This window comes from Sycon ciliatum, chromosome 1, assembly GCF_964019385.1.
Source record: "Sycon ciliatum chromosome 1, ocSycCili1.1, whole genome shotgun sequence".
NCBI lineage: Eukaryota > Metazoa > Porifera > Calcarea > Leucosolenida > Sycettidae > Sycon > Sycon ciliatum.
Window position 1 is genome coordinate 28,595,223 of NC_088643.1, and position 25,745 is coordinate 28,620,967.

General features: G+C 45.0%; 1 protein-coding gene across 2 annotated transcripts in view; it reads left to right on the forward strand.

Annotated features, from left to right (window-relative positions):
- The window catches only part of LOC135821570 (phospholipid-transporting ATPase ABCA1-like), an 85,791-nt gene that overhangs the window by 14,143 nt on the left and 45,903 nt on the right, over window positions 1-25,745 (forward strand). The window contains exons 9-24 of one of the 2 annotated variants that reach the window (XM_065334568.1): window positions 6,859-6,939; window positions 8,219-8,293; window positions 10,814-10,900; window positions 11,361-11,451; window positions 11,704-11,875; window positions 13,487-13,628; window positions 14,522-14,689; window positions 14,898-15,195; window positions 16,978-17,095; window positions 18,433-18,606; window positions 20,098-20,212; window positions 20,635-20,742; window positions 21,884-21,966; window positions 22,277-22,415; window positions 23,408-23,509; window positions 23,834-23,936. In XM_065334568.1, coding sequence (XP_065190640.1) covers window positions 6,859-6,939; window positions 8,219-8,293; window positions 10,814-10,900; window positions 11,361-11,451; window positions 11,704-11,875; window positions 13,487-13,628; window positions 14,522-14,689; window positions 14,898-15,195; window positions 16,978-17,095; window positions 18,433-18,606; window positions 20,098-20,212; window positions 20,635-20,742; window positions 21,884-21,966; window positions 22,277-22,415; window positions 23,408-23,509; window positions 23,834-23,936 — 2,056 coding nt within the window. Of the gene's footprint in view, window positions 1-6,858; window positions 6,940-8,218; window positions 8,294-10,813; window positions 10,901-11,360; window positions 11,452-11,703; window positions 11,876-13,486; window positions 13,629-14,521; window positions 14,690-14,897; window positions 15,196-16,977; window positions 17,096-17,146; window positions 17,265-18,432; window positions 18,607-20,097; window positions 20,213-20,634; window positions 20,743-21,883; window positions 21,967-22,276; window positions 22,416-23,407; window positions 23,510-23,833; window positions 23,937-25,745 lie in introns of both variants that reach the window. The other variant, XM_065334570.1, reaches the window with a different exon arrangement.

Sequence of the window (25,745 nt, forward strand, 5' to 3'; positions counted from 1 at the left end):
TGAGTGTTGTCCGCGCTGCGTGCTCAGACAGACTTACTGAATTTGCCGTTTGATCGTCGTTCTGCAGCGCTGTAGTATTTCTCTTCCTCTGTTAGTTCTTTCTCTTCTGTCTCTCAGCGCTTACTGTCACCCAGCGCTAGGTGCAAGCACCCCCTGGCAGATTCATACTACATTGTTCTACTTGATAAATTTAATTGTTCTCTCAAACTTATTCCTTCGTTGTGTTCGAACTGTTTTTGAATTATTTTCGTTTCTTTCTTGCCATGTGCATGTGCCAGCTGCCGAAGTGTGCAGTCGCAGCAGCGCCATTTTTGAATAATTATTATGTCATTGATCATGTGATCACGAGCGATTGTTGCTAGCGCCAGATCCGCGGATCTGCTAGTGCCGTAGTGGTACGCATGCATACGTGTAGTTTGACTTGCCTGCGATAGTTTTCTGTGATCTGCTGTTTTGCACTGGAATCGCACTTGTACTTTGACCTCTTCACACTTCTCCTTTTGGCAATGCGTGTCCTAAATCTCTCCGCGAAGTTTCCGCTGATCCCGCGCGGGGTTCTCACGCACCGTGCGGCGCAGTACGGAATTTTGCACTTGTTTCTTTTCTTGTATCCTTTTCTGGTTTCATAGCACCTTTTCGGGACTGTTCCTCTGGGCAAGAAGTAGCCTTGTCTTGGTGGCTTTCTTGTTCATGGTAGAGTTTTTTCTTTGGTGCTCATAGAGTTTGCTTCGTCTTTCTTGTCTTATTATCACATTTACACTATCGTCATACTAAGCACAGCTTTGGAGTGTTTTGGAGTGTTGGCGAATTTACAAGTGTTTTCAATTCTGATTGCCGGTACTTTTATCCCATTATTGCGGTTCTATAATTTTTTGTGTTACATGTGTGTGTGTGTGTGTGTGTGTGTGTATGTGTATGTGTGAACGCATGTGTGTGTCGATGGTGTGCATTTTTGTGCTGGGTGAACACTCTGATCCCTAAACTGCGATACCGGAGCTCCCAAGCTACAGCCTCCGATTGATTTATAGTTCATCGTTGGGAATGAGTTCGCTGCTCATGATGCTGTTGCGGATGTTGCGGCCCTAGCTAAAATTGTCGAAGCTCGCCCTGATGCCAGTATCCTGTAGCACTCTGTCACTTTTGCATCAGCATGTTCGGCGATGGAGTTTGCAGAACATCAGCAAAAGCGGCTGGCCACCCTTCAACCGTTGGTCCAAGCAACGTGCTTCTCTAAATCAGTTGCAGTGCGGGCAGCTGCTAGTGGGTTGGTGATGAAGCACTTTGTCTTGTCCTACAAACGAAGTGGTGAGCCACCCATTTCCAGACTGATGAAGGAGCAAGTCGGAGGTAAGAAGCGGGTGACAGCCTCAAGGAAGATTATATTAGCGGTGGCTGAACACCTAGCCAAGAACCAGCAGCAACACAACTGTAAGTAACGCCCTGTGGCACAGTGCTTCACTTGTTTGTGCGCACCGAAAATACCATCATTTTTGCCAGTGTGGGGACACGTTCTAGCTCGCATAGTTGAAGAACAAGAGGACTCAATGTTGTCTGATTCGTTCCAACATGTCCGCTTTCATTGTAGTTTGATATGGGGCAGTGCTAAGCGCTATCACAGCTACATGTACATGTATCAAAACCAAGTACCAACAGGAGAGTGATCATGGAGAAAAGTACCTATCGATAATGCGTGCACCCAGGGTTTTCCGGCAAATTCACTAGTTCAGCTATTCCATCCTTGTATTCTTCTGAACGCCGAGGGCTCTAGCGAGTTTATGCAACACCTCACAGCCAAAAATCCAATAAGTTATGACCAAAGCAGCAGCAGCAGAGAAGTACAAGCAATATAGATACGTGAATTTACCAATTTTAGGCAAATTTTGACAGTTTTTTGGATTTTTCTCCAGAATATGCACGGTGACCTCTATTTTCGCCGCGGTAAACCTGTTCCAACCCACATATAGAACGTATTTGAAGTATCCACATATGGGGCAAACTCAAAAATACTGTATATCACCTTATTTTCGGTGTTGTAAAATTTCGGTAAAAGCCAACCCCTGACCTTTCGGTGTAAGGATAAATTCGGTATGCATGGCACCAAAAAAAAACAAAAAAACGCTCTTGCACTAATATCTCCGCCAAGGCCAAAAGGCTCCACATAAATATGTATAATACCGGTACATGTTATGTATGTACAATGTACTACCAGTATACCAGTATACGAGTTGATTTTTTTAATTTGACAGTGATTTTCATGATTTTTTTTTACATATTTTCGGTATTTCGGAAAATTTAGGTGTAATGTTAAATTAGGTGATCCAGGACCAGTACCGAAGTTACCGAAATTTAAATTACACCGAAATAAAGGTGTTATACAGTAAGCTGCAAAAAATATTCAAAGTTTCATTTTTTGCGTCTTTTTGTTCTTCTCCAGGAAATGACGACCTGGATCCCATCGTCAACCAAAGTGTACATTTTTCGGTGTTGATATCATCTTAGTCAATACCTCAAACAGCCTGTATAATTTTCTGTCATATTTTCTGTCCTATCTGGTGTTATGGACGATTTCTCATCATTTTTCGGATTTTGCGATATTTTGTGTTATCAAGGAAAATTGTGTTTTTGGCAAGACCTATTCAGGCAATTGAAAAACTGATGTTACTAAGCGAAAATATAAGGCTGTACCTATTCAAACCTGATGTCAGATTGGGCTGATGTTGAAATTAATTTTTTGGGCCTAACTGTCCCGAACCCCCTTAAAGGGGCACTCCGGCTTCATTTTCGACGCCGAGTTTTCGATGCCAAGACGAAGGTTGGTGAAAGAGAAGACCCCTCGAACAAGAACGAGTCTCCAGAAGCGATCGAGTCGAGCAGGAAGACGACTTGAATTTCGCTGAGCGAGCGCTGATGACGTAATGAGGGATTAGCTTGCCAGTGGAAATGCATCTGCACACATACATTTCACACACTTTTTGGCCAATTTTCAATCGAAAAGGAGGTTGTTTTCTATGTTCTCTCACCGCCGTGAGCGATCCCGTCTTCTATATCCTTCCAGGTACCCTGAAGGTCCTCCAGAGGAGAATTTATCTCCAGCAAAGCGTTGTTGATCCGCTAAATTAGTCTCGAGACATATTCACCCAGTGTGGTGCTGATAAATGTAGAATGTTGAATCTGTGATAATTGTCGACGATGGAGAGAGAGGTTGATAGCCGCTGTCGCAGGGAAAGTGAAGCTGCTGGAAGTAACAATGGAGAGCTTGTTAGCATCACATGAGCATCCAGACTTCAAAGCAGCTTGACGGAATCGGGGAGTACTGACTAATAATTTGTCTCGCCCTCAGTTTAGTGAATTTTATGACCAGAAAATTATTCGATCAGGATCCCTTCTACAAGATGTGTAGTACAGGTGATTTCTGAACTTGACAATATGGAGACCGACCAGTAGACCTACCAACAACGTTTACCTTCAGGAAATTCACCCAAGGCTATTGCTATCCTCTTCAGCGGCTGTTGTTTTTTTAGTAAAAATATGTTCACTTCTCTCAACATACTCCTGCATGGCAGCAAGAAGGTGCGCTATGGAATTCAACGCCACAATCTTCGCCCAGCTGTGGTTGAAGCATGGTCAAGTCATGGCTGTACAATATACTTGAAACACATGAGAAATTGAAGTTCATTTGTGATGGGAAGTTTGACAGCCCCAGTGACCGAGTCAAGCGTTGTCTTTTGCCGTGACACAAATTGCTGAAGAATCTGAGATGGTGTTGGAATTATGCACATGGATACTACCCGAAATAATGGTGGCACGGACCATTGTGGAATGGGACAGCTCACGGAGAATACTGGAATAGCTCAAGTATCTCTAGGTGATTGTAAATCCTGTTCTGGCTGATAGCTTCGGCCTGCTGCGCCCGTCCATGTACAATGATGGGAACATGTATTTCTGTTTTCTACATATTTGCCGGCTACTGTACCCTGTAGTATTACAGTTGCAGGTCCCTTATATAGAAATATGTTCAACCCCCTCCCCCTCCCCCTCCCACATACCCACATTATAATAATATGAACTAACAATTTCACTGTTGGACTCGCCGGCGGCTAGAGAGCAAAGGATTGATTTATAGCAAAGAAAAGGACCAGGGAACTACAAGTTACGCTATAATGTCCGCGAACAATTTCACTGTATTTGAAATAATTTTGTTTGTACCCTGAGAACTCTGAAACTTTGCAGCACTGTGGATTATATGTGGATACAACATTTATGGAAGGAAAAGTGGAATAATTTCTACATTGTTCAAATAATTATAGCAATGAATTGTTGAGATTGTGAGAACATTCCAATCAGCAGTCTACATATTTATAAGCGGTGGCGATCGTTAGGAATAGGTCGTGAGTTGTCAGAGTGCTCTAGTATAATATTATGAGAGAATGTTTTGTTTGTCTAACCGACGGCTCGTTTGAAGCCAGAGTTGTTTGAACTTGTTTCAGTTGACTTGATTCTAGACAGTAGTCGAAGGAGTACTATGAAGTATGAAGTATACACCAGACGTAGTCCGTATGGTATCTCAGATGGCTCCTCTCTGTTTCTTGAAAGCCTGTATAGTTGGACTGTGGCTCCAGCGATTCCCTTCTCAAAGCAGATACCATACCCAATACGGTCAATGCATATTGGACAGACCTGTGTGCACAACAGAAATAGTGGAGAGAAATCTCTCAGCTCATGAACACATCAGTGAAGTTTGAACTGCCATTGTTTGTGGCCATCAGTATAAACCTATCGACTATAAGAATAATGTGCAACAAAACCTCTATAACTACAGCTGGGACCATGGAAATATAAAGCATCTAACTTAGGGAACTGCCAATTCTGGTCCGAGTTGCGTTCGAGGCCTGCAATTCATGATGGCTATCGTATGCTGCATTGACCAGAGATCATTATAGAACTTCCAAATGCCACATTGAAACACGCAACGCTTTCGAGTACTTTGGTATCCCCACCAAATGGGCATTCGTTCCCGGGGTGGCAGGCGTCACCATTCATTTGCCTGGATCAGATTTCATTGACCCGAACTGTCATGAAGAATCATTTTTACTTTGACAGGATTTCAGTACAAGTTGTAGAACTGCAGAATCAATTTTGTTGTATTTGGGCAACCATTTCTCTACGAACGCTCTATTTGGAAAATTGAATTTTTTTATAAAATACATGTCCAAATTCCACATCTACCCAAATCGGAATACTTGATCACATATTCAGTACTACACGGAATGTTTAGAAAACGCCAGGGAATAGGAATTTGCTAACGAGAACTCCAGGCCAGGGTATTAGCATACGAACAAAACAAGATAAAAACTCACCAGTCTACTTGTAGTAATTCATGTCGGTATAATATTCACGATAAGCAACGAGGCACCCTCCGATTTGGTCAAGCTGCTTTGAAGTCTGGTTGTTCAGGTGATACAAACGGGCTCCCCGTTGTTACTTCCAGCAGCTTCACTCTCCCTGCGACAGCGGCTATCAACCTCTCTCTCCATCGCCGACAATTATCACAGATTCAACATTCTACATTTATCAGCACTGCACTGGGTGAATATGTTTCGAGACGAATTTAGCGGATCAACGACGCTTTGCTGGAGATAAATTCTCCTCTGGAGGACCTTCAGGGTACCTGGAAGGGTATAGAAGGCGGGATCGCTCACGACGTTGGGAGAACATAGCAAACAACCTCCTCTTCGATTGAAAATTGGCCAAAAAGTGTGTGAAATGTATGTGCGCAGGTGCATTTCCACTGGCAAGCTAATCCCTCATTACGTCGTCAGCGCTCGCTCGGCGAAATTCAAAAGTCGTCTTCCTGCTCGACTCGATCGCTTCTGGAGACTCGTTCTTGTTCGAGGGGTCTTCTCTTTCACCTACCTTCGTCTTGGCATCGAAAACTCGGCGTCGAAAATGAAGCCGGAGTGCCCCTTTAATCAAAAGTCCCACGGAATCTACATAGAAATTGTGTGGGATTGAGGCTGATAATCCAAAGTTGGCAGAGCATAATTCGAAGTTGATTGCACATGATACAAGGCAGCTCAGTGTGCATGAGCAGGCTGTTGTGTCCAGTTCAGTGCCCGTAAAATCTGTGTCTCAGGTGCATAGCATAACTCTGCGTGAAAATGCGAGCCTTTTTACCTGCATAATGTGTTGTGGGTACATGTTTGGATAATTTTTGCGCCTATTTTTGCACCCCATCAACCAACTCACGCAATCATTTTCATATTTACACTATCAGCCCGGATCATCCATTCGCGCTATGATCCAAGCTTGCAGCCTATATCTTCTGAAATTTGTAGTCAAGTTGCTGTCTGATGATCGGTTAAAACCGTGAAAATCGGTTAAAACCGTGTTACAGAAGAAACGCTTTTGATCCCTCTCAAGTGTGTGTTTGGATAATTATAATGTCGGATAGTTAGACGTTTTTCCCTGGTATTTTGGGGCTTGATTTACATGTATCAGGATTCCACCTGTATTATGCCATTTATGGGCCTCTACGGTAGTCTGAGATATGCCATTTTTAAGAACATTTCTCCAAAACCGAATATCTCAAGTATTTACGGTGCATTACTCGTGCATGAACAGTGTGACTGGGCGCGAAGAGGAGCAAAGTAGAACAGACTCTTTCAAGTTTTTAGGCAGTGACTAATGTTGTTTCTTGCCTTAGTGCATCCTGAGTACATCTTGCTGTTACCGCATTACACTGATTTTATTGTTATTTACCGTATGGTTCGTTGCTTTCTCTCTCTCCTCCTCCTCCTCCTCCTCCTCCTCCTTCTTGCTTTTTGTTTTGTTTTTGCTTGTGTTGCTCTTTCTCTGCAGGCTACGATTCAGTCAAGCTTGTGTCATATCAACGCAACCCAGTTGGCGAACTTGATCACTGACCTTACAAATACAGTGGATGTAAGTGCCGATGGTATCTTTGTGTTGTTCTGGGAGAGGCGTTTTTGTGTACAAATACTGTAAGACCACTTTTTTTTAAATGGCGTTTAACTACCGCAAAAACCCGTGTATAGGCCCCGGGCGTATAGAATAGCAGCCTCGATTTCCTGGGTGTATACAAGGGCACGGGCGTTATTTTGGAACCGGGCGTATACTTGGAATAGGGATAGCAGTAAGTTTTGAGTATCAGTACCTGTACAAGTACATATACTGGTGTTGCCGGTATACCTGGGCGTATCTCTTAATTTGCTGGCCGAAAATCCTATATATAGGATTTGAAAATGTGTGCCTTTTATGCTGTTGTTATTGGTCATCACGACCAATAATAACAGCATAATGGTTTTCATGGAAGTTGTAAATATGTTTGAGGCATGAATGTTTACATTTTAGATTCATAGGGTGATAATATTTCTGATGAATACCTATTTTCCGCAATAATTGGAAATTTGAGCATAATTGTTCAGCTGCTGTCATGGAAAGGACTGAAGCAGTGAATGTGCAGAAGAACATTACAGGTGTGGTACGGGGTGGCTTCATGACGACATATCGCACATGCCGTCATGAAAGTACCAGTTTTAAGGATAAAACAAGGTCCAATAAAATCTGAAATCCTATATATAGGATTCGAAAAATAGGGCACAGGCCTTAGTAATACTGGGCAAGGAGATGAGCCTGAGATGTTAGTGTTTGAAAAAATTATCTTATTCAACTCTCGATATCTAATAAGACCTAGCAAGGAAGAATTGGTCACATACTTTTTGCTATTCTCATGCCACACCCATTTTGAGTTGAAAAGTATGACCAAAATCCTATATATAGGATTTAGCAAATTAAGAGATACATGGGCAGGGACGCTATTTTGAAACAAAAGTGTTGACTTCCCCTGACCGGGTGTGTACACGGAGGGTGGGCGTAATTTCGAGTGGGCGTATACAGAGGCTTTTACGGTATGTGGTCTTACAAAAGATAACAAGTTATAAATGGGAGTAGTTGTCTTGCCCGATTGCTTCAAGTTCAAGTATGCGAGTGGTGTGTGTGTTGGGGGGGGGGGGGGGGGGATGCAATGCAACTCAATTCGGTTCACATACATTTAGGATCTGAGGCAGTGTGTTTGAACACCTATACTGGCTGTTTTGTATAGCAGCATGCCACAAGCACAAGCGACAGTGACTTGCATGGTGATAATTGAAGATACTACATTGTCAGTTTGTGTCCTTGTGTGCTTTACACTTTTGTACAGGGTACTGGCGTCCTAGCCAATGTCACTCGTGCAATCCAGCAACAGCCTGCTGCTTTTTCTGAACTGGCCGCTGACGTAGGTTTTTCTTGCTCTACTGAAATGTACATGTGCAGCGGAACTCCCCTAGTTCGTACTCTGATAACATGTGCACTGGCGTAGTACCGGCGTTGTCCTAGGCACGGTTGAATTGTTCCGTAGTGAATTGTGTTTGGATAAGAAGTCCTCAGACACTGAGCACACTTTCCTGTTTCTCATGGGGTACGTCTCACCCGGGCTCCACTGTACAGGTATCTACTGTACAAGCAGAACATTTAGCCGGTCAATAATTTCGTCCAACTCCATAGAAAGGGAGTTCGTCTGGTTTAGAATTTAGTCCACGGACCTATTTAAAAGCTGGACAACTCCTTGAACGAAAAGACGAAATTACATTCCAGACGGATATTTCTGCTTACACAGTACTGCACTAAAGCTGTTTTCATAAGTTATCATATCTGGCATGTGTGCGCGTGAAATCACATGTGTCACTGTGTGTGTGTGTGTGTGTGTGTGTGTGTGTGTGTGTGTGTGTGTGTGTGTGTGTGTGTGTGTGTGTGTGTGTGTGTGTGTGTGTGTGTGTGTGTGTGTGTGTGTGTGTGTGTGTGTGTGTGTGTGTGTGTGTGTGTGTGTGTGTGTGTGTGTGTGTGTGTGTGTGTGTGTGTGTGTGTGTGTGTGTGTGTGTGTGTGTGTGTGTGTGTGTGTGTGTGTGTGTGTGTGTGTGTGTGTGTGTGTGTGTGTGTGTGTGTGTGTGTGTGTGTGTGTGTGTGTGTGTGTGTGTGTGTGTGTGTGTGTGTGTGTGTGTGTGTGTGTGTGTGTGTGTGTGTGTGTGTGTGTGTGTGTGTGTGTGTGTGTGTGTGTGTGTGTGTGTGTGTGTGTGTGTGTGTGTGTGTGTGTGTGTGTGTGTGTGTGTGTGTGTGTGTGTGTGTGTGTGTGTGTGTGTGTGTGTGTGTGTGTGTGTGTGTGTGTGTGTGCGCGTATATTTGCTGACCTGCGGGCGTCACGTATTTGGAAACGTGCTGAAATAGAAATCCCAACATGATTGTTATATTTTTCGGCTCTTATCAAGCGCGTACTGGCGTACCTGCCAGTCACTTTGACTGGCGGGATCAAAGCAATTGTAGTCAAAGTCAAAGGCGTAGCATGACCTAAAATTCAAGTTGAATTTCTATTTTCTGTGAAAGCCTGGACGCACGTTTGGGCACAAACCAACAAACATACTACCTCCGACAAGCGAAACTTGGCGCGGTTTTTGATTTTTTTGTGTTGGTACCAAAACTATTTCACAAGGCTGTGAGGTACGATCTACTTGTACTAGTTGTAGCTCCATGCAACCGGGTGCAGGAAGCCAAGCGACGAGCTAGTGAGTGGCACATGGCTCAGACTTAGTCAGAGGCGTGCGTGTCTCTCGTGTACTAGCAAAACTGTGCGCGCGTCCATTCTGCGAAGGAGAATCGTCGTGCTTTCGCGTTGCAATGCAAAACCAAGGAGTTCTCTCTCTCTCCTCTTGGTCACTCCGCCAGCACAGAGTCCATGCGTCCATGCCAAACAATCCTAGTGCCTTTCAACAGTCACCAGAGCAATGCGTCTCTGGTGGCTAAGGAAAATCGCCAGGAATTGCTGCAGGCAATTTTGGACAGTTGGCAAGAATACCCTGCAAAACAGTTGGACTCCAGGCGCTTGTGGAGGTGTTGCACAGTTCTTACCACTTCAATCTGGATAGTGGCGGCGGAAACGACTACCCTCGACACCGTGGCTCGAGCACTGCACACAGGAGCGACATCGAGATTGTCAGAGCGATTACAACAGAGGTACTTGCTGCAACTGAATCCGCTCTAGTCGCACTTTCGTCTCAAAACAGGGACAATTCCTGTCCGAAAGAAACTGCGATCTCTGAATCAGAGGAGAGTTGTTCAGCCTAACAGATGTCTCTAATGTCCTTGTTGAGCAATACAAAGTTGAATTTTGGTGAGTCAATCATTAGTTTTGATTGTAAAGTGTGAGTTATTTCGAGTAATTTGAAGTAAAAAAACACGCCAAGTTTCGCTTGTCTGAGGTAGTACCTCGTACACGCGCCAGTTGTGAACACAGGTAGTACATGCATCTTCTTTATGTCAGTGCTGCTCGCACATATACGTACTTTGAAGTACGACATTGTTCACTAACACCTTTGTCTAGTCCACTGTCCATAAACACGACTTGTCGCTATAATGATGTGGTAAGATAGTCATTGACTGCTTCAAAGTTGTTTTCTGGGCTTTGCTTGACTGCAACAGTGAAACCTCTCTTGATCTCGAGCACATTCATGTTCTAAGTCACAAAAGTTGATTCGCTGAAGAAAAACGACACCAAAGTATTGGTTAGTGAAGACCATTTTCCCTTCTGAATAGCAGCAGCAGAAGTGGCATTACTGCTAAACCTGCCACTGCTTGTACTCTATGTATTGGGAGCCAAGTAGTTGTTCATTCTACCTGTGTGTGTGTGTGTGTGTGTGTGTGCGTGCGTGCGTGCGTGCGTGCGTGTGTGCGTGCGTGTGTGTATGCGTGTGCTTTTGCTTTTTAGATTACTCTTCTAAACGACAGTCTCAAGTTGCTGAATGATACCGATCTTGGTGTGCTGGTGGACTTTGGCAACTATGCCATCAAGAAGGTAAGCCGGAACAAGTTGGTTCTAACTTTACCCTATAAGATGTACAAGGCCGTATTATTACTGGCGTTCTGTTTGTTCATATTTGTTCAATTCGAATGGTCTGTCTTTGTGCTCTCTCTCTCTCTCTCTCTCTCTCTCTCTCTCTCTCTCTCTCTCTCTCTCTCTCTCTCTCTCTCTCTCTCTCTCTCTCTCTCTCTCTCTCTCTCTCTCTCTCTCTCTCTCTCTCTCTCTCTCTCTCTCTCTCTCTCTCTCTCTCTCTCTCTCTCTCTCTCTCTCTCTCTCTCTCGCTCTCTCGCTCTCTCGCTCTCTCGCTCTCTCTCTCTCTCTCTCTCTCTCTCTCTCTCTCTCTCTCTCTCTCTCTCTCTCTCTCTCTCTCTCTCTCTCTCTCTCTCTCTCTCTCTGCTCTCTGCTCTCTGCTCTCTCTTTCTCTTTCTCTTTCTCTCTCTCTCCCTCCCTTCAGCTGGGCGAGAACAATTCGGTGGTGGACATCGGATCGAACTTCCTCTGTGGGTCTGACTTGCCATACAGAAATAGCTTCAACGGCTACAATGGTACATGATCTGTAGTGTTGTATAGTTGTCCGTACTCAACTTGTACTATTTCTTTGACCAATCAAGGCAGTATGGCATTTCTCTTCAGTGACATGGTCAGTCTCTTCTTGTTTGAAGATGGCAAGGTTTTGCCATCTGTAATCTATTGAACTTTATGAAGTTTTTCTTGTCATTGCATGCAATGACCCTGCTCTGTGCTATTACATTTCGTTGTTCTCAGCATCTGCTCTTTGTCTCATCCCCTTTTGCCAGATAATTTACAGTCCGTCGAACAACTCGCTCGTCTTCTGGTGGTATCTGCGCCAACTGTACTGAACTATTTGCAAACTGGTGCTGGTGCCACTGCCACTCCAGGAACAACTGGAACAACACAACCAGGAATTACGCTACCCTTCACTGAGGAGGCCACTGTGTCTAATGATAAGTGAGGACTTTTGGGTGAATACTGTAAAATGGTTATTCTACACTGGTGAAGCTAAAGGATTTCTTTCGCTAACGTTAAGCGGGATTCACAGAAGCTTTTTTGCGATGCGACTCGCGATGCGACAGCCGCGAAACCGGGAAATCCCCAAATCGCAGCGATCTCACACCCCACGCAACTGCCGCAACTGGGCCATCGCAGAAGTTGAGCTTGGCTTAACTTTTGCGATGCGACAAGCGATTTGGCGTACGATTTTGACCTTTTCTACAGCAAAGTTGTACAAAGGTTCAAGAGTTGCCTGTAAATTTGTACAAGTTGTAGCAAACCGCGCGAATACCATGGTGACATACTCACCTGCAGTGAAATTCGCGCCAGATCTGCAAATCGTCGTCGCATCGTTGACTTCTTCTGTGAATGGTATTTCGCGAGTTCGCATCGCACGCCTCCGTCGCCAATCGCGTCGCATCGCCCATCGCATCGCAAAAAGCTTCTGTGAATCCCGCTTTAGGCGTCGCCAATTGCACAGCATATGAAATGCATGAATTTTACGGCATGAAACTCTGATCCCTTAAATAAATATGTTTTAGAATTGCGATCAACAGAAAATATCTCCTCGCCGATTCGTGCTAGTTTATGAATCACTAAAGTTTTTTTTTATATTTGTGAAGAATTTTTGAATTTCGGAAGGTCTTCCGAAAATCGGGATGCTTGGCAGGTATGGAGTGCGTGTGAGCTGCAAAATGTGCAGAACACAAAGTTCGTGCGAAAATTCGCGCAAACTCTCGCAAGGCCCGTTGCGAAACTTCGTACGCATTTTCGTTTTGCAGAACCTCTCTAGTGACTGCTGTGTGATGTATGACTCTTTCTTCATACTTCAGGCCTTTATATCACATTTTCCTCAATCCCAAGAGCTGGGTGTGTGTGTGTGGGGGGGGGGGGGGGGGTGTTGTCACATTGCATGTTTGAGTTTGACACTGTGTACACATGTATATAGGTTGGTTCAGTGTTCACTGCTGCTCATATCCATGATGATGCCCACTTGTGCAAGGTGAACGTTGGACTGTCAGAGTGAAGCTTGGTTTAGTTTGTGTGTACATTCAGAGAGTAGTGAAGGGTACTGTACATAGGAAGATTGGAACTTGATACTTTGGTGTAGGGGCTGGCTTTTTAGATTATGCTACAGTAGACTCGTACGCCCAAGAACGTCCAGGCTGGAAATCTAAGAACGCCCCAGCCTGGATTTAAGGTGGCTCGGACCACATTTTTCCTTCATCAGTTCATGATCTTGTCCGAGTACACGAAAAACAAGTCCGCAACCACAAACTCTTGTCGGGTCCTCGCGAAAACATCACCCAGTGCAGCGCTACATACTACACGTGCATGTAAAGTGTACAACCGGTACATGTAGCGCAAAGTGCATTGTACATGAGCGTCACGGGTCATGTTGGACGTGTAAGAACGCGAAATAAGAACGTAGCCAGGGACGCTGAAAAATAAGAACTTTGCTAGGCTGGCCCTCTGAAACCGCGTTCTTGGGCGTACGAGCCTACTGTACTAACGTTTTCGGTACATTGTATGTATGTGTGTATGTCTCTGTGGTTATACATGTGTTAGATTGGCTAACAGTGGTGCCCAAAATGCAGAGAATCTGGTGACATCTAAGCTGTTTGGTCAGATCTCTGAACATCTCCTTAATGGCTCTCTGAAGATCCTCTACTCACCCAACAATGCATTGGGCAATCAAATCATCGATCAGGTATTATACAATGCATTTACCTGATAGAGCTGACCCTTGACTCTATAGTATACGTAGCACACTTCCTGTGCACAGCACCATGACCTACGTGTTTCTGGTTCACATTTTCATGTACTGGTTCTGCGTAGGTCCCAATGCTATCCCACTTCTGACACCATCATCTGCATGTAACAACTTCTTGAGCCGAGGAGTAGATAGCATGGTATATATAGGGGGAGAACATAGGTGGTAACTAACACAATTCAAGTGTAGATGATGTAAGTGCGGGAATAAGGTGTGAATGGAAGTGTGAGTGTAAGCGCTAACTCAATGCTGGTGGGATGTGTCACAGTTGATAAGGTTGGATTTTCTTGGCACAGCTATACAAGCAGAGTGGGCAAGATGAAACGGGAGTACAATGTATTCAGCTATGCCATTTATTGCTGCCTCTCACTTGGCAATAAACTTGCTACCCAGGTTCAAATTGCCTAACGTTTTGTGGGCAACTCTTCTATGTGTAACAGATGCTTGTATCCCACTTCTGACACCATCATCTGCATGTAACAACTTCTTGAGCCGAGGAGTAGATACTGAATGGGAGTAGATAGCATGGTATATATAGGGGGAGAACATAGGTGGTAACTAACACAATTCAAGTGTAGATGCGGGAATAAGGTGTGAATGGAAGTGTGAGTGTAAGCGCTAACTCAATGCTGGTGGGATGTGTCACAGTTGATAAGGTTGGATTTTCTTGGCACAGCTATCCAAGCAGAGTGGGCAAGATGAAACGGGAGTACAATGTATTCAGCTATGCCATTTATTGCTGCCTCTCACTTGGCAATAAACTTGCTACCCAGGTTCAAATTGCCTCAAATTGCCTAACGTTTTGTGGGCAACTCTTCTATGTGTAACAGATGCTTGAGCCGTTGGTGGAGCTGAAAGACCTTGTCATCGCATTAAACTCATCTTTCCGAGGGCTGCCATCAAGTCTGGCTGCCATTATTCCGCAGGTGAATGCCTCACTGTCATCACCCTTTGCTGACACATTTGTGGCAACGAGTTGCTCGTCGGTCCAGACAATGGTAAGTTCTTGGTTGGCACAGTCAGGGATACAGAATTCTTTTTTCTCTCTTTTTTTGTGGCTGAATGATAGTGGACCAATGGTATTTGCCTTCTTTTGTTGAGATTAAGTTCCTGAAAATCTCTTCGGCATTTGCATAGATTTTTAGAGTTCAACTTGATTGCTACTAGTGTTGCCATTTTGTGCTCTTATTTTGTGCTATCTTGCAGCTTGCAAGTAACCGTCAGTTGTGTGAGTATATCATTTTGGGACGTCAGATTTTCAACCAGCCTCTTGGAGTCAGCTCTGCCGTTGCGAAAATCCTGCTGGCAGGATTTCCCCAGGGTATCACTGTGCCTGAGCTGGATGACTTGGCGCTGTACACTGACACGGCTTTTAGCACACTGGTCAACTACAGCTCCACTGGCGAACGCTATGTACGTAGCCTGTTTCTGGGTCTACCGACTGAATATGACTTGGAGGTGCTGGCTGATAACGAGTATGCCAACAAGATCATTGCTCTAGCTGGTAAGCTGTGGTCAGTCACCGCTCGGTTTCGCAGTGCTCATCGGCTCCCTTCATGTTTATCTATCTCTGCACCTTCTGAGTTAACACACAGAAAGCGATGGATTTTGTCAGGGCAGTATCAGAGGGGGTAGGGTAAATCGACTATGTGGCTATCGTGACAATGTGTGCCGGTGAGGATTCTTTTAACCCATCCACTGCTCAGCTCGTACTATTACGTGATTCTGGATGACACCCGAGCTTGTACTGTTATGTGTTTTTATGTCCTGAATGTATATCGCGCATTGATGAGGATTTTCAGGATGCGTGTATGCTCAAATGATCGTAACTTCGCCCATTCTTACGCGATTCTCATGCTCGGAATAATGTAGGTCGAAGAGAAAACTCTCAGCTTGCAATTGCGACAATCGCTGGAGTGATAGGGGCAACTGTGTTCAGTTATGGGCCTTATGGCACTTGATGGAACCACAACTTCACATGCGCATTAACTTTTTTGCCCAATGCGTGGGCTCTTGATTTTCTATTTTCTGCACTTCTTGCCGCTTGGTGCCATGACAATCTCAGTTCGAATTGAGCAGTGGACTAATTTGAGCTCAAGGAGAGTGAATGTTGGTTAAAAGCACAGTTTCTTTGACCTGCGCGACTGCACTACAACTTTGGGACAGATTCGATTGGCTTTCAAGCTGGTTTCCAAACTTGTGGTGACTTGCGCTTAAGCTTATCGTTTTCCTTGTCGCTGTAAGCCAAAGACCATGAAATTTGAGAGTGGATGCCAGAGTCACGGACTTTTAGAGGTCATTTCTTTTCACTAAAAGTCACCCGTTTTGCTGGCCCTTACTTAGTGGGCGGGCAGCACTACTCTGCAGCAGTCAAAGGGCATTATCTAGAGAACCTTAGAGATGAGTACAATCATATTTTCCTTGAGAATATCAGCTGTTCTTCATCTTTCCCTAGTGCTCACAGTAATACGTGAAACTAGAAAAGTTGATGGTTGAGCATGTACACTAAGTATGCTATGACGAAAGCTTGTGCAAAGCTGTCGAAGGCACACCAAAACCGGGAGTAGCACAGGGCCAATGTACCGTATTTCCTCGATTAATGGACCATGCTCGAATAATAGACCATGCTCAAATAGTAGACCCTCCTAGAGTCCTCACGGAAAAATGGTAGACCATGCCCGAATAAGAGACCCGGTCTCTTATTAGAGTTCATCGCTTTGCGCATGCGCACTGAGAAAGCACGTGGTGGATCCAAAAAGGACGCGATTTTAGGTTGCGCAACTACAATTTTTGTAGTGGCTAGTGCTTTCTTTCATCATTTGAGCACGGTCCACTATATTTTCATCGGCACATCGCTGGAAATGGTGGATTTTTAACACGTCATAATAATATTATGACGTGTTAAAAATCATTATAGAACTTCTATATTGATGACGTGTTAAAAATCCACTATTTCCAGCGATGTGCCGATGAAAATATAGTGGACCATGCTCAAATAATGGGCCATGCCCAAATAAGAGACCGGGGGTCCAGCCCTCTTCAAAAAACAAAAGACCGGGTCTATTAATCGAGGAAATACGGTAGGTCACTTTAGATAACACCCTGAAAGCGTATTTTTGTGTGTGCATGTACGACTCCCTCTCGTATGTGCATGCATGTGTTTTCAACTGATTAGATGACCCAGCTGGTTGTATATAGGTATTGGAAATTTGGAATGATTGTGTTTTGCGTTCATTGCCTGGAGTCCCGTTAGTAAATAGAGTTCATTTTTAATCTTTGGTGACAGGACTTGTTTTTACCAACTTGCCTGACAACGAAACGTCTCTGCATAACGTTCCACACGTCGTTTACAAGATTCGACAAAATGAGACGTTTGTGCCAAGCACTCGGTGGCTGGCAAACATGTAAGTTAAATTTGTTCCGTTTTGTTTGGAATTTGTGAAAATCTTTGCCAGGTGTTGTCTTCACGAACTTGCCTAGCAACGAAACCTCCCTGAACAAAGTCCCACATGTGATATACAAGATACGACAGAACGAGACCTTTGTGCCAAGCACCCGTAAACTGTCCAGACTGTAAGTTCAAGCAGTCTTGCATGCCAGCACACCCTGTTTTTCTGCCTTGCCCATCCTGCCCATCATCCTACCCATCACCTTGCCCTTCGCCCTGCCCTTCACCTTCCCACTGCCCTGCCCATTGCCATACTCATCACCTTTCCACTGCCCTGCCCATCATCTTGCCCATCGCCCTGCCCATCATCCAACCCATCATCTTGCCCTTCGCCCTGCCCTTCACCTTCCCACTGCCCTGCCCATTGCCCTGCCCATCATCCTACCTATGACTTTCATACTGCCCTGCCCTGCCCATCGTTCTGCCCATCGTCCTCATCACTACTCGGTTATCACCTTCCTACTGTGTCCTGCCCTGCCCATCGTCATGATCACTGCCCTACTTCGTGCATGGTGATTATATGCATGTTTTGTCTAGATGACTGCATTTCTACCCTCATGTTATGGACGAATGTGCAGTACCACCCATTCTATTGTGATAGATGAATTTTCTGCAGCACCCATTCTATTGTGATAGACAAACGTGCAGCACACCAGTCATGTTTCTTCTTCTAATTGTGTCTTCAAACGTGGAGATACTGGTCTGATGTGTTGTGAATTTTTCAAACTTTCCCCATTGAATCGTAGAATAAAGTGAAAAATTCACACATGGCACCCTGTGTATGAGACAAGTAGGTAGGCTAGTAGGTAGGCTAGTAGGTAGGCTCACTATGTAAATTTACACTGACAGTGTTCTAGAAGTAAATTGTTTTCGGTAGTCTCAGAGTGCGTACTAGTTTTGCTAGGTACTGGCCAGTTGACTGGTGGCTACAAGTGCTTCAAAGTAGTCATTCTGTGTTTGTGTGTTTGTGTGTGTGTGTGTGTGTGTGTGTGTGTGTGTGTGTGTGTGTGTGTGTGTGTGTGTGTGTATGTGTGTGTGTGTATGTGTGTGTATGTGTGTGTGTGTGGTGTGTGTGTGGTGTGTGTGTGTGTGTGTGGTGTGTGTGTGTGTGTGTGTGTGTGTGTGTGTGTGTGTGTGTGCGCGCGTGCATGCGTGGTGTGTGTGGATATGTGGGTGTGGACTGTGACTGTGGCTGTGTTTGGGTGTGTGTGTGCGTGCATGCGTGGTGTGTGTGGATGTGTGGGTGTGGACTGTGGCTGTGTATGTGTGTGTTATGTTTGAACACTTGGACAGATTTTGGTCGCCGGGACCGTGTCGCTGGTATTGCTCTCGCTACCGCTATGGTGGATTCCTGTTCCTTCAAGACCTGATTGACAGAGCTATACAGGAGTTGCAGACAAACAAGATAGAGCTCGATCCTGGTGCATGGGTGCAGGACTTCCCGTATCCATGCTTTTTGAATGACAGGTACTACTGCTGTTCGGAAAAGGACCTCCGTCAATGCTATTGGCCTGTTCTGTTTATTATTGTACAGCTTTGGAAAGTGAAATCCAACTGCGTGGATTTTTACGTACCAATCTTGCGGAGCTAAAATGAATCTTCGCAAGTAGTGTGCACTCCCCTGGCACGCTAGCAACGCATGAAATCGCCTTTATGGCATTCGTTCTCTTGTTATGTGTATGCGTGTGTACTAGTATATGTACATGTGCACCGTTGTACTGTGTGCTTTCCTATGTTCATGAATACACCAAATACTTGACGAGCGCAAGTATGTGTACGCTGTGCGAATGCATGCACCGTTCATGCCTTGGGGCTGGTGTGGTTGTGTGGTGTGTTGGTGCTGTTCAAGCGCACTGCTCCTGGAATTGGATTTCAGTTGCCACCGCTGTATGATTGTATCACTGTCTGTGAACTACCGTATTTCCCCGTACGTTAGTTCTCTCCATTGACTTAGTACCCCCTATAAAAAATACACTTTCCACTGCCGAGGTTATCACCCCGAAAGACAGTTCCCCCCGAAAGATAGTAAGTTCGTACCCGTCCTACATGTACAGACACCGTACAGTACATACATCATATGCACGGACACTAGAGTTGCGCAGGCTTCCCACTGCGTGTCATTTACCCCCGATAAAAAAGTACTCCCCGAAAGATAGTGCCACCCCCGAAAGATAGTGCCACCCCCGAAAGTTAGTACTCATGTGGCTGCTAAGTTCGAAAGTTAGTACGTACTAACTTATGGGGAAATACGGTATGTTATCTCGTAGAGTAGGTTGATCTCGTCTGTCGGTAGCCTTGAGCGTGCACTGCATCCGGATAGTATTGAACTAGTTGTTTGGTGTCCTGCTTTTTTCCACTTTGTTGAAGTGTCATAAAAAATCTCTCTGACACTCTGCTGTACACTCCTTGAATGTCCAAGCTCTGCAGGATGCATCACAGCCTTTTCACAGGATTAACTTCACATTCTCACTGAATGAATTAGCCAACACACCACCTTCACTAGTAGTTATCCACATCAACATGTGCGAAATGAGAGAGAATCAAGGAGATAGTCGTAATATTATAACCACATGGACATGGTACAAATGCATAAATTGCAATTACTAAGAGCAAGAGTACATAACCCCCCAGAGTGTGCAACGCCTGATCCAGCTGTGCATAGGGTCTTGGTCGAGCGGAATCGGATCTTTGCGTCATAATACCGTACACATCTGAGGGGAACCCGGGAAGTCGCGGGTACTCTCGGATCAAAAACAATGGTGCCCTGCCTCGAGACCGGCCTTGCGCTGGTGTGGAGTGTACGCATGACATCAGAAGATCCGATTCCGCTCGACCAAGACCCTATGCAGAGCTGGATCGGCGTTGCACACTCTGGGGGGTTATGGACTCATGCTAAGAGTCTACACCTGCTGCTATAACTCATCAAGTTGACTATATTTGTCATCCATTGTGTTGTAGGTTTGCATCGGCCATAGCTAGTATCATGCCACTTGTTGGTGTCCTTGGCTGGATCTTGTCTGTGGCTATGCTCATCAAGAACATTGTCTATGAGAAGGAGAATCGTCTAAAGGAGGTGAGTGCTGGATATACAATGGTAGTGTGAGCTAAGGCTTTTACTTCAGCTTCCAAGTCCTTCTTACTAGTATCATAGGATCGAAATGTATCCGCCATACTTTTAATAGTGCTGCCTTTGTTGGGGTCGGTATTAGCCGGTGCATGTGTGTCCGTGTGTGTGTGTGTGTGTGTGTGCGTGCGTGCGTGTGTGTGTGTGTGTGTGTCCGTGTGTGTGTGTGTGTGTGTGTGTGTGTGTGTGTGTGTGTGTGTGTGTGTGTGTGTGTGTGTGTGTGTGTGTGTGTGTGTGTGTGTGTGTGTGTGAGAAAGAGAGAGACAGAGACAGAGAGATACAGAGAGAGGCAGAGAGACAGAGAAACAGAGTGTGTGAGCGTATGTATTGCCAGGTGTGTACGTTATCTTGGTATTCCCGACTGGTTGCAGGTGATGAAAGTCATGGGCTTGGACAGTAGCATGCACTGGGCTGCCTGGTTCTTCAACAGCTTCGTCCTAATGGTCATATCCGCCACAACTCTGACACTGGCTTTGAAAGTAAGTCTACGTTTTCATAATTATACGATCATCGCAAATGATAGCTCGTTAGAGAGCTGCGGAAATAGCTTGATGTATCGCGATGTGGATTTACGGAGCGCCAGCGAGAGAAACACGAGTATGCTTGAACCTTTAGACAAATTGCGTGCACAGTGATCATGCGTGCACAGTGATCACTGCAGCAAGAAGTATCTTCTCAAAAGGGGGCTTCCCCTGTGACTCATCGCTACACGGCGCATGCGAAGTAGACCCCAAAAGATTCGCTTGAACTTCAGGAATCTGGAGAACTTTGGTTCAGTGTTCTGCACTGAGATTAACTTCAGGACCGAAGAAAATTGTCGAGGTTGGTGCCGTATCTCACTCACGTGCAATAGGGCAGCCCCCAATGGCATGACGGTGATTTTGTTGCTCCTACTGGACATCTAGTTGCATTATTTGGAGAGAGGAGATCTGTAGCTTGCCGATGAGACCAAAATGGTGAAATTATAAATTTTACAGCTGCGTACTCCGGCTGAGACATGCCTCGCCATGTGCCCTGGCGGGAATACGTGGAATTAGTAGTGGCCCTGAAAGGGTCACCGCCCCTGAGTGCTGGCTATATAGACAAGAGAAGTTGCCAATGGAGGCTGTGATCGTGTTTTGATTTTTTTCTAAATGCAGTGCCTTCATTATAGTGGACACCAACCTTTCAAAGACACTCAAATTATTATTTTGTGTATCTTACTGGGTATCTTCAAAAGCCCTACCCATTGTAGCCTTTCTTTTGTTCTTTCTGAATCTCCAGGGGCCGTCCTTAATTGTTGATCTTTTACACGAAAAGAAAAAAGTTTCGCTTGTGGGTGGGTGGGTCAAGGGGAGTTTCGGTTTGAAAAATATTGATATGTGAGACATCAATGCATTCTACCTGTCAAGTCAATCTATTTTTCCTTCAGGGGGGTGGATGGGTGGGGGAGGGTCCTAAACTAAACTTTTTCGTTTCGTGAAAATTAACGATATGCCGGATGGCCTCTTAAGTAAGAACTTTTATGTTTTGTATCTGCCATGAGCTGTTGTTCTCTTGTTGTTGCTATCACCTCCATTTGTTGTTATTGTGATTGTAAACTGAGTGATGTGTGTTCTGACTGATCTTGCTTGTCTGTAGTATGGAGAAGTTCTGAAATATAGCAACGTGGTGCTGATATGGCTATACTTGGTATTGTTCTGCATCTCAACCATCACGTTCTGGTTAGTAGAATATGTAGATCTCTAATCGTATTTTCAGCTTTACATCTGAAATGTGTAAACGCGAGGTTGGTGTGAATTTGGTGCCGTGTTCAAAGTATGCACCAAAACAGGTACTTTCCGACTCCCTTGTTCTTTGTTTTGTGAGCAGTTTGTGAGCACTTACTTGCACAATGTCTGATTAGCAGAGTGAATCTTTTGAACACCACTGTTGTCAAAACTAGACTACATGCGAAATAGCGGAGTGGGTACTGCTCCTGATGGTGCAGCAGCATATCCATGTGTGTCTGTGTGTTTGTGTGTTTATCATTAGTTTCCTGGTCAGTATGTTCTTTTCACGCGCCAACTTGGCTGCTTGCTGCGGTGCCATCATCTACTTTGGCTGCTATCTGCCATCGGTGATACTGTTTATTCGCCAAGATGTCACCACCTACTATCAGAAGTGTTTGGCTGTAAGTCTTTTCTCCTCACGTTGCGTGCAGAGCTCTCAGGGCATTTATTATTCCCAGTATTATACTTGCCTTTAAGCTGGGCCTGCTGAGGTCTGGTGATGTGTCAAGGATTGCATTCTTGGTTCTGGTATCTTACGATGCAGCGGTAGTGCTCTGTTCTTTTAATCCTAGCTTCATTTCCTGTAAACGAAAGCTGACAACAAGCCACATCTGTGTGCAGGCGGTCTCCTTATCCAGAGTCATTTGACTGGAAAAGACCCCACTTGGTCCTAGTTGTAGTGGTCCCGTGAGACAGGTGGGGTTGCCTTATCGGAGTGGGTGCCTTGACAGATTTTACTGTATGTGAAGCGAAGACAACATGTGTATTTTAAAAAAACCGGTGTAGGCCTAGCACTTTCCTGGAAATGGCTGAAGGTTGTGCAACACATATATGTAGCTTGTGTAGCAAGAAGGAGCCACGGGTGTGTGTGATCCCCGGTAGCCTAATCGGTAGGGCACTATCCCGGAAAGACAGGGGTGCTGGGTTCGAGTCCCGCTCGTAGATCCTTCTTTTGCAACATTGGCACCTGGCAATGGCTCGAACCCACGACCCATCATACCCCGTGAGTAGGCACGGCGTGAGGGTACAGCCTGTTGGGGTGGGGGAGCAGTGTAGCAAGAAGGAGCCACACGGGTGTGTGTGTGTGTGTGTGTGATCCCCGGTGGCCTAATCGGTAGGGCACTGTCCCGGAAAGACAGGGGTGCTGTGTTTGAATCCCGCTCGTGGATCCTTCTTTTGCAACACTTGGTGTTGGTGTTTTACTTTAGTGCCATGGTAACTGCATGGCATGCCGGTGAAGCCCATTTCATATTCACTGATTGACTGGTTTGTTTGGAACATGCAAGCCTGTTTGCTGCTGCATGGCTTATCCAGTTGTTGCTGTATTTCTATAGTAGTTAGTATATAATGTTGTATGCCACTGTCCTGTGGTATTGTGTGATATCAATTATAGTGTTTACTGGCGCCGACAGCTTTCGGATTATCTACCCAGTATGTTTCATTCTATGAAACTCAGGCCACTGGTATGCAGTGGGACAACTTGAGCGAAAGTCCTGTAAGTCACTAACGGAGGGGAGGTTGTGTGTGTGCGTGTGTGTGTGTGTGTGCGTGCGCGCGTGTGTGTGTGCGTGTGTGCATGCGTGTGTGCATGCGTGTGTGCATGTGTGCGGCTGTGGGTGTGTGAGGGGGAGGAAGAGGGAGAGAGATGGGGAGAGGTGTCAACATTGAGCTTGCCACTGTTTCAGTTTTCATCTCTTGTCACCTAATTACTTTTATTTTAGTTCACTCATATGCTTATGTTATAATGTCCCTGTCTCTCACTATGAATGCTTGCATGTTCTGCCCTATGTCTCACTGTGAATGCTGGCTTTTTTTGTAGTTGGTTGATGATGACTTCAGCTTCACGTTGACGTTGTGGTTCATGGTGATTGATACCATTATCTACAGTGTTCTGGTTTGGTATCTAGACAATGTGATGCCCGGTGAGTGCTTTTGATGTTGTTCTTGCTGCTGTTGCCTGATGGCAGCACTTTCTAGGTCTACAGTCAGACCTCGCTTAACCGCACACATTCGTTTTCCACGAAAAATAACTGGATAGGCGAGGGAACCGGATAATCGAACACACACACACACACGGTATGTATGCATGGCATATGCTGTAAATCGGTAACCAACGTTTTTCTTCCGGATGGCGAGGGATCCGGATAAAAGAGGACCGGATAAGCGAGGTCTGACTGTATCAGTATTGTAAACCAGCCGATGTTCCCGTCACTAATTTTTTGGCGATTTCTCAAATCAGTGAGTTTGCGTTGGCGAATGTTCACGGAAATCTGTGCCTACAGTCCGTTTCAAAAAGATTTACAATCCTGGCGATCGCCCGCGGAGTTTGGCGTCTTACCGTATGAGCACTCGAGCGCTGCCTGGAAAAACTCACTGTGAACTCGAAGAAATATTCCGCGCGAAAGCAGGAAAAATGACAACTCACTCACGTTGACACAGTCATGTTGGTTTACAACAAACGAGTTCTTCCTCGTATCGATAATGGAGTCAGAGAGGACATGTCGAAACGAAAGTGTTGTAAATGTTGACGAGCTGCATGGGTCCGCTTTGTGACCAAAATAGTTTCTTTGAGCTGCGATGCAATTTACTCACCGTGTGACGAAAACGACATCGACACGGGCTCATTCCCAAGGCCATGACTTGGCAAAGCTATCCGTGTGACTTCAACGACATTTTGAGAAAAGCAGACGCTTGTGAACGCTGATAGAAGTTGACTGCTAAATTCAAATAAATTGGCGATCTTGAAATACTAAAATAAATCTCAAAAAGCTACAGCGCGATGACTTCCATTATAATTCACTCACACCATTGCAGTGTTGTGGGTGTGTTCACATGCGTGAGCCAGTCAACAAGGTCAAGTGTCAGTCAGTTCGGCAGGAAGCGCGAGCTCCAACAACAAGTCGTTTGGTGCAGCCATCTTCTTTGTCTTGTACCAGCTTCATCACCAAAAGTCCAAAACAATGAAAAAAAAGTTTGACTTGAGGATAGGTTGGGATTTGAACTCACAACTTCATGGTCAGCAGACAGCATTCATAACCACAAGGCCAAAAAGGAAAGGATAAATCGTGGGTTTTGATAAAAAATCGATACTGGCTTCCTGGGCAAATTGTAAACCATGGGAAAAGGCCGGAAACCTGGCCGAAATTCTAACTCCTAAACGGTTGGTCCAATTGTTCCGAAACCTTCACAGAACAATTTGCCGTGTCCTAACAAGCCATTCTATGTACTTTGTTGTCCAAATTTCCCTTATCTTCATACTTTTTAAGACCCAAACCTGATTGTAAATCTTTTTGAAACAGACTATACACACATCCTCTGTTGAAGGTTTACTTCACGCTGGTTAACCCTTTGGGCCTCTCGCAATCGAAATGGATCATTTAATTATAGTGTCGTGCAATGTGTCTTCCACGGATCTTAACTCGATCATTACTCAACCGAATTGAACAATCGAAAGACCTAGATGGTAGCAGAGACGATCAGGAGTCGGTGCAGACGACTCCGAGCTTTATGGGACGAAGTTTGACGTAGCGGAAAGAGAACGAAAAATTCGAATTTTCACGGTCTTGCGCTTGGTGAATTCCTTTCTTTGCCCTAAACAGGGTTTTCTCGGCTTCAAACCCACACAAATGCGGGACTTCACATCTAGCGCGTTGCCGCAACTTTCTGCATCTTCTCCAAAAATTGAATGATTTTAAGTGAATGACAATGAAATGGTGGCGGTATCGATGTGT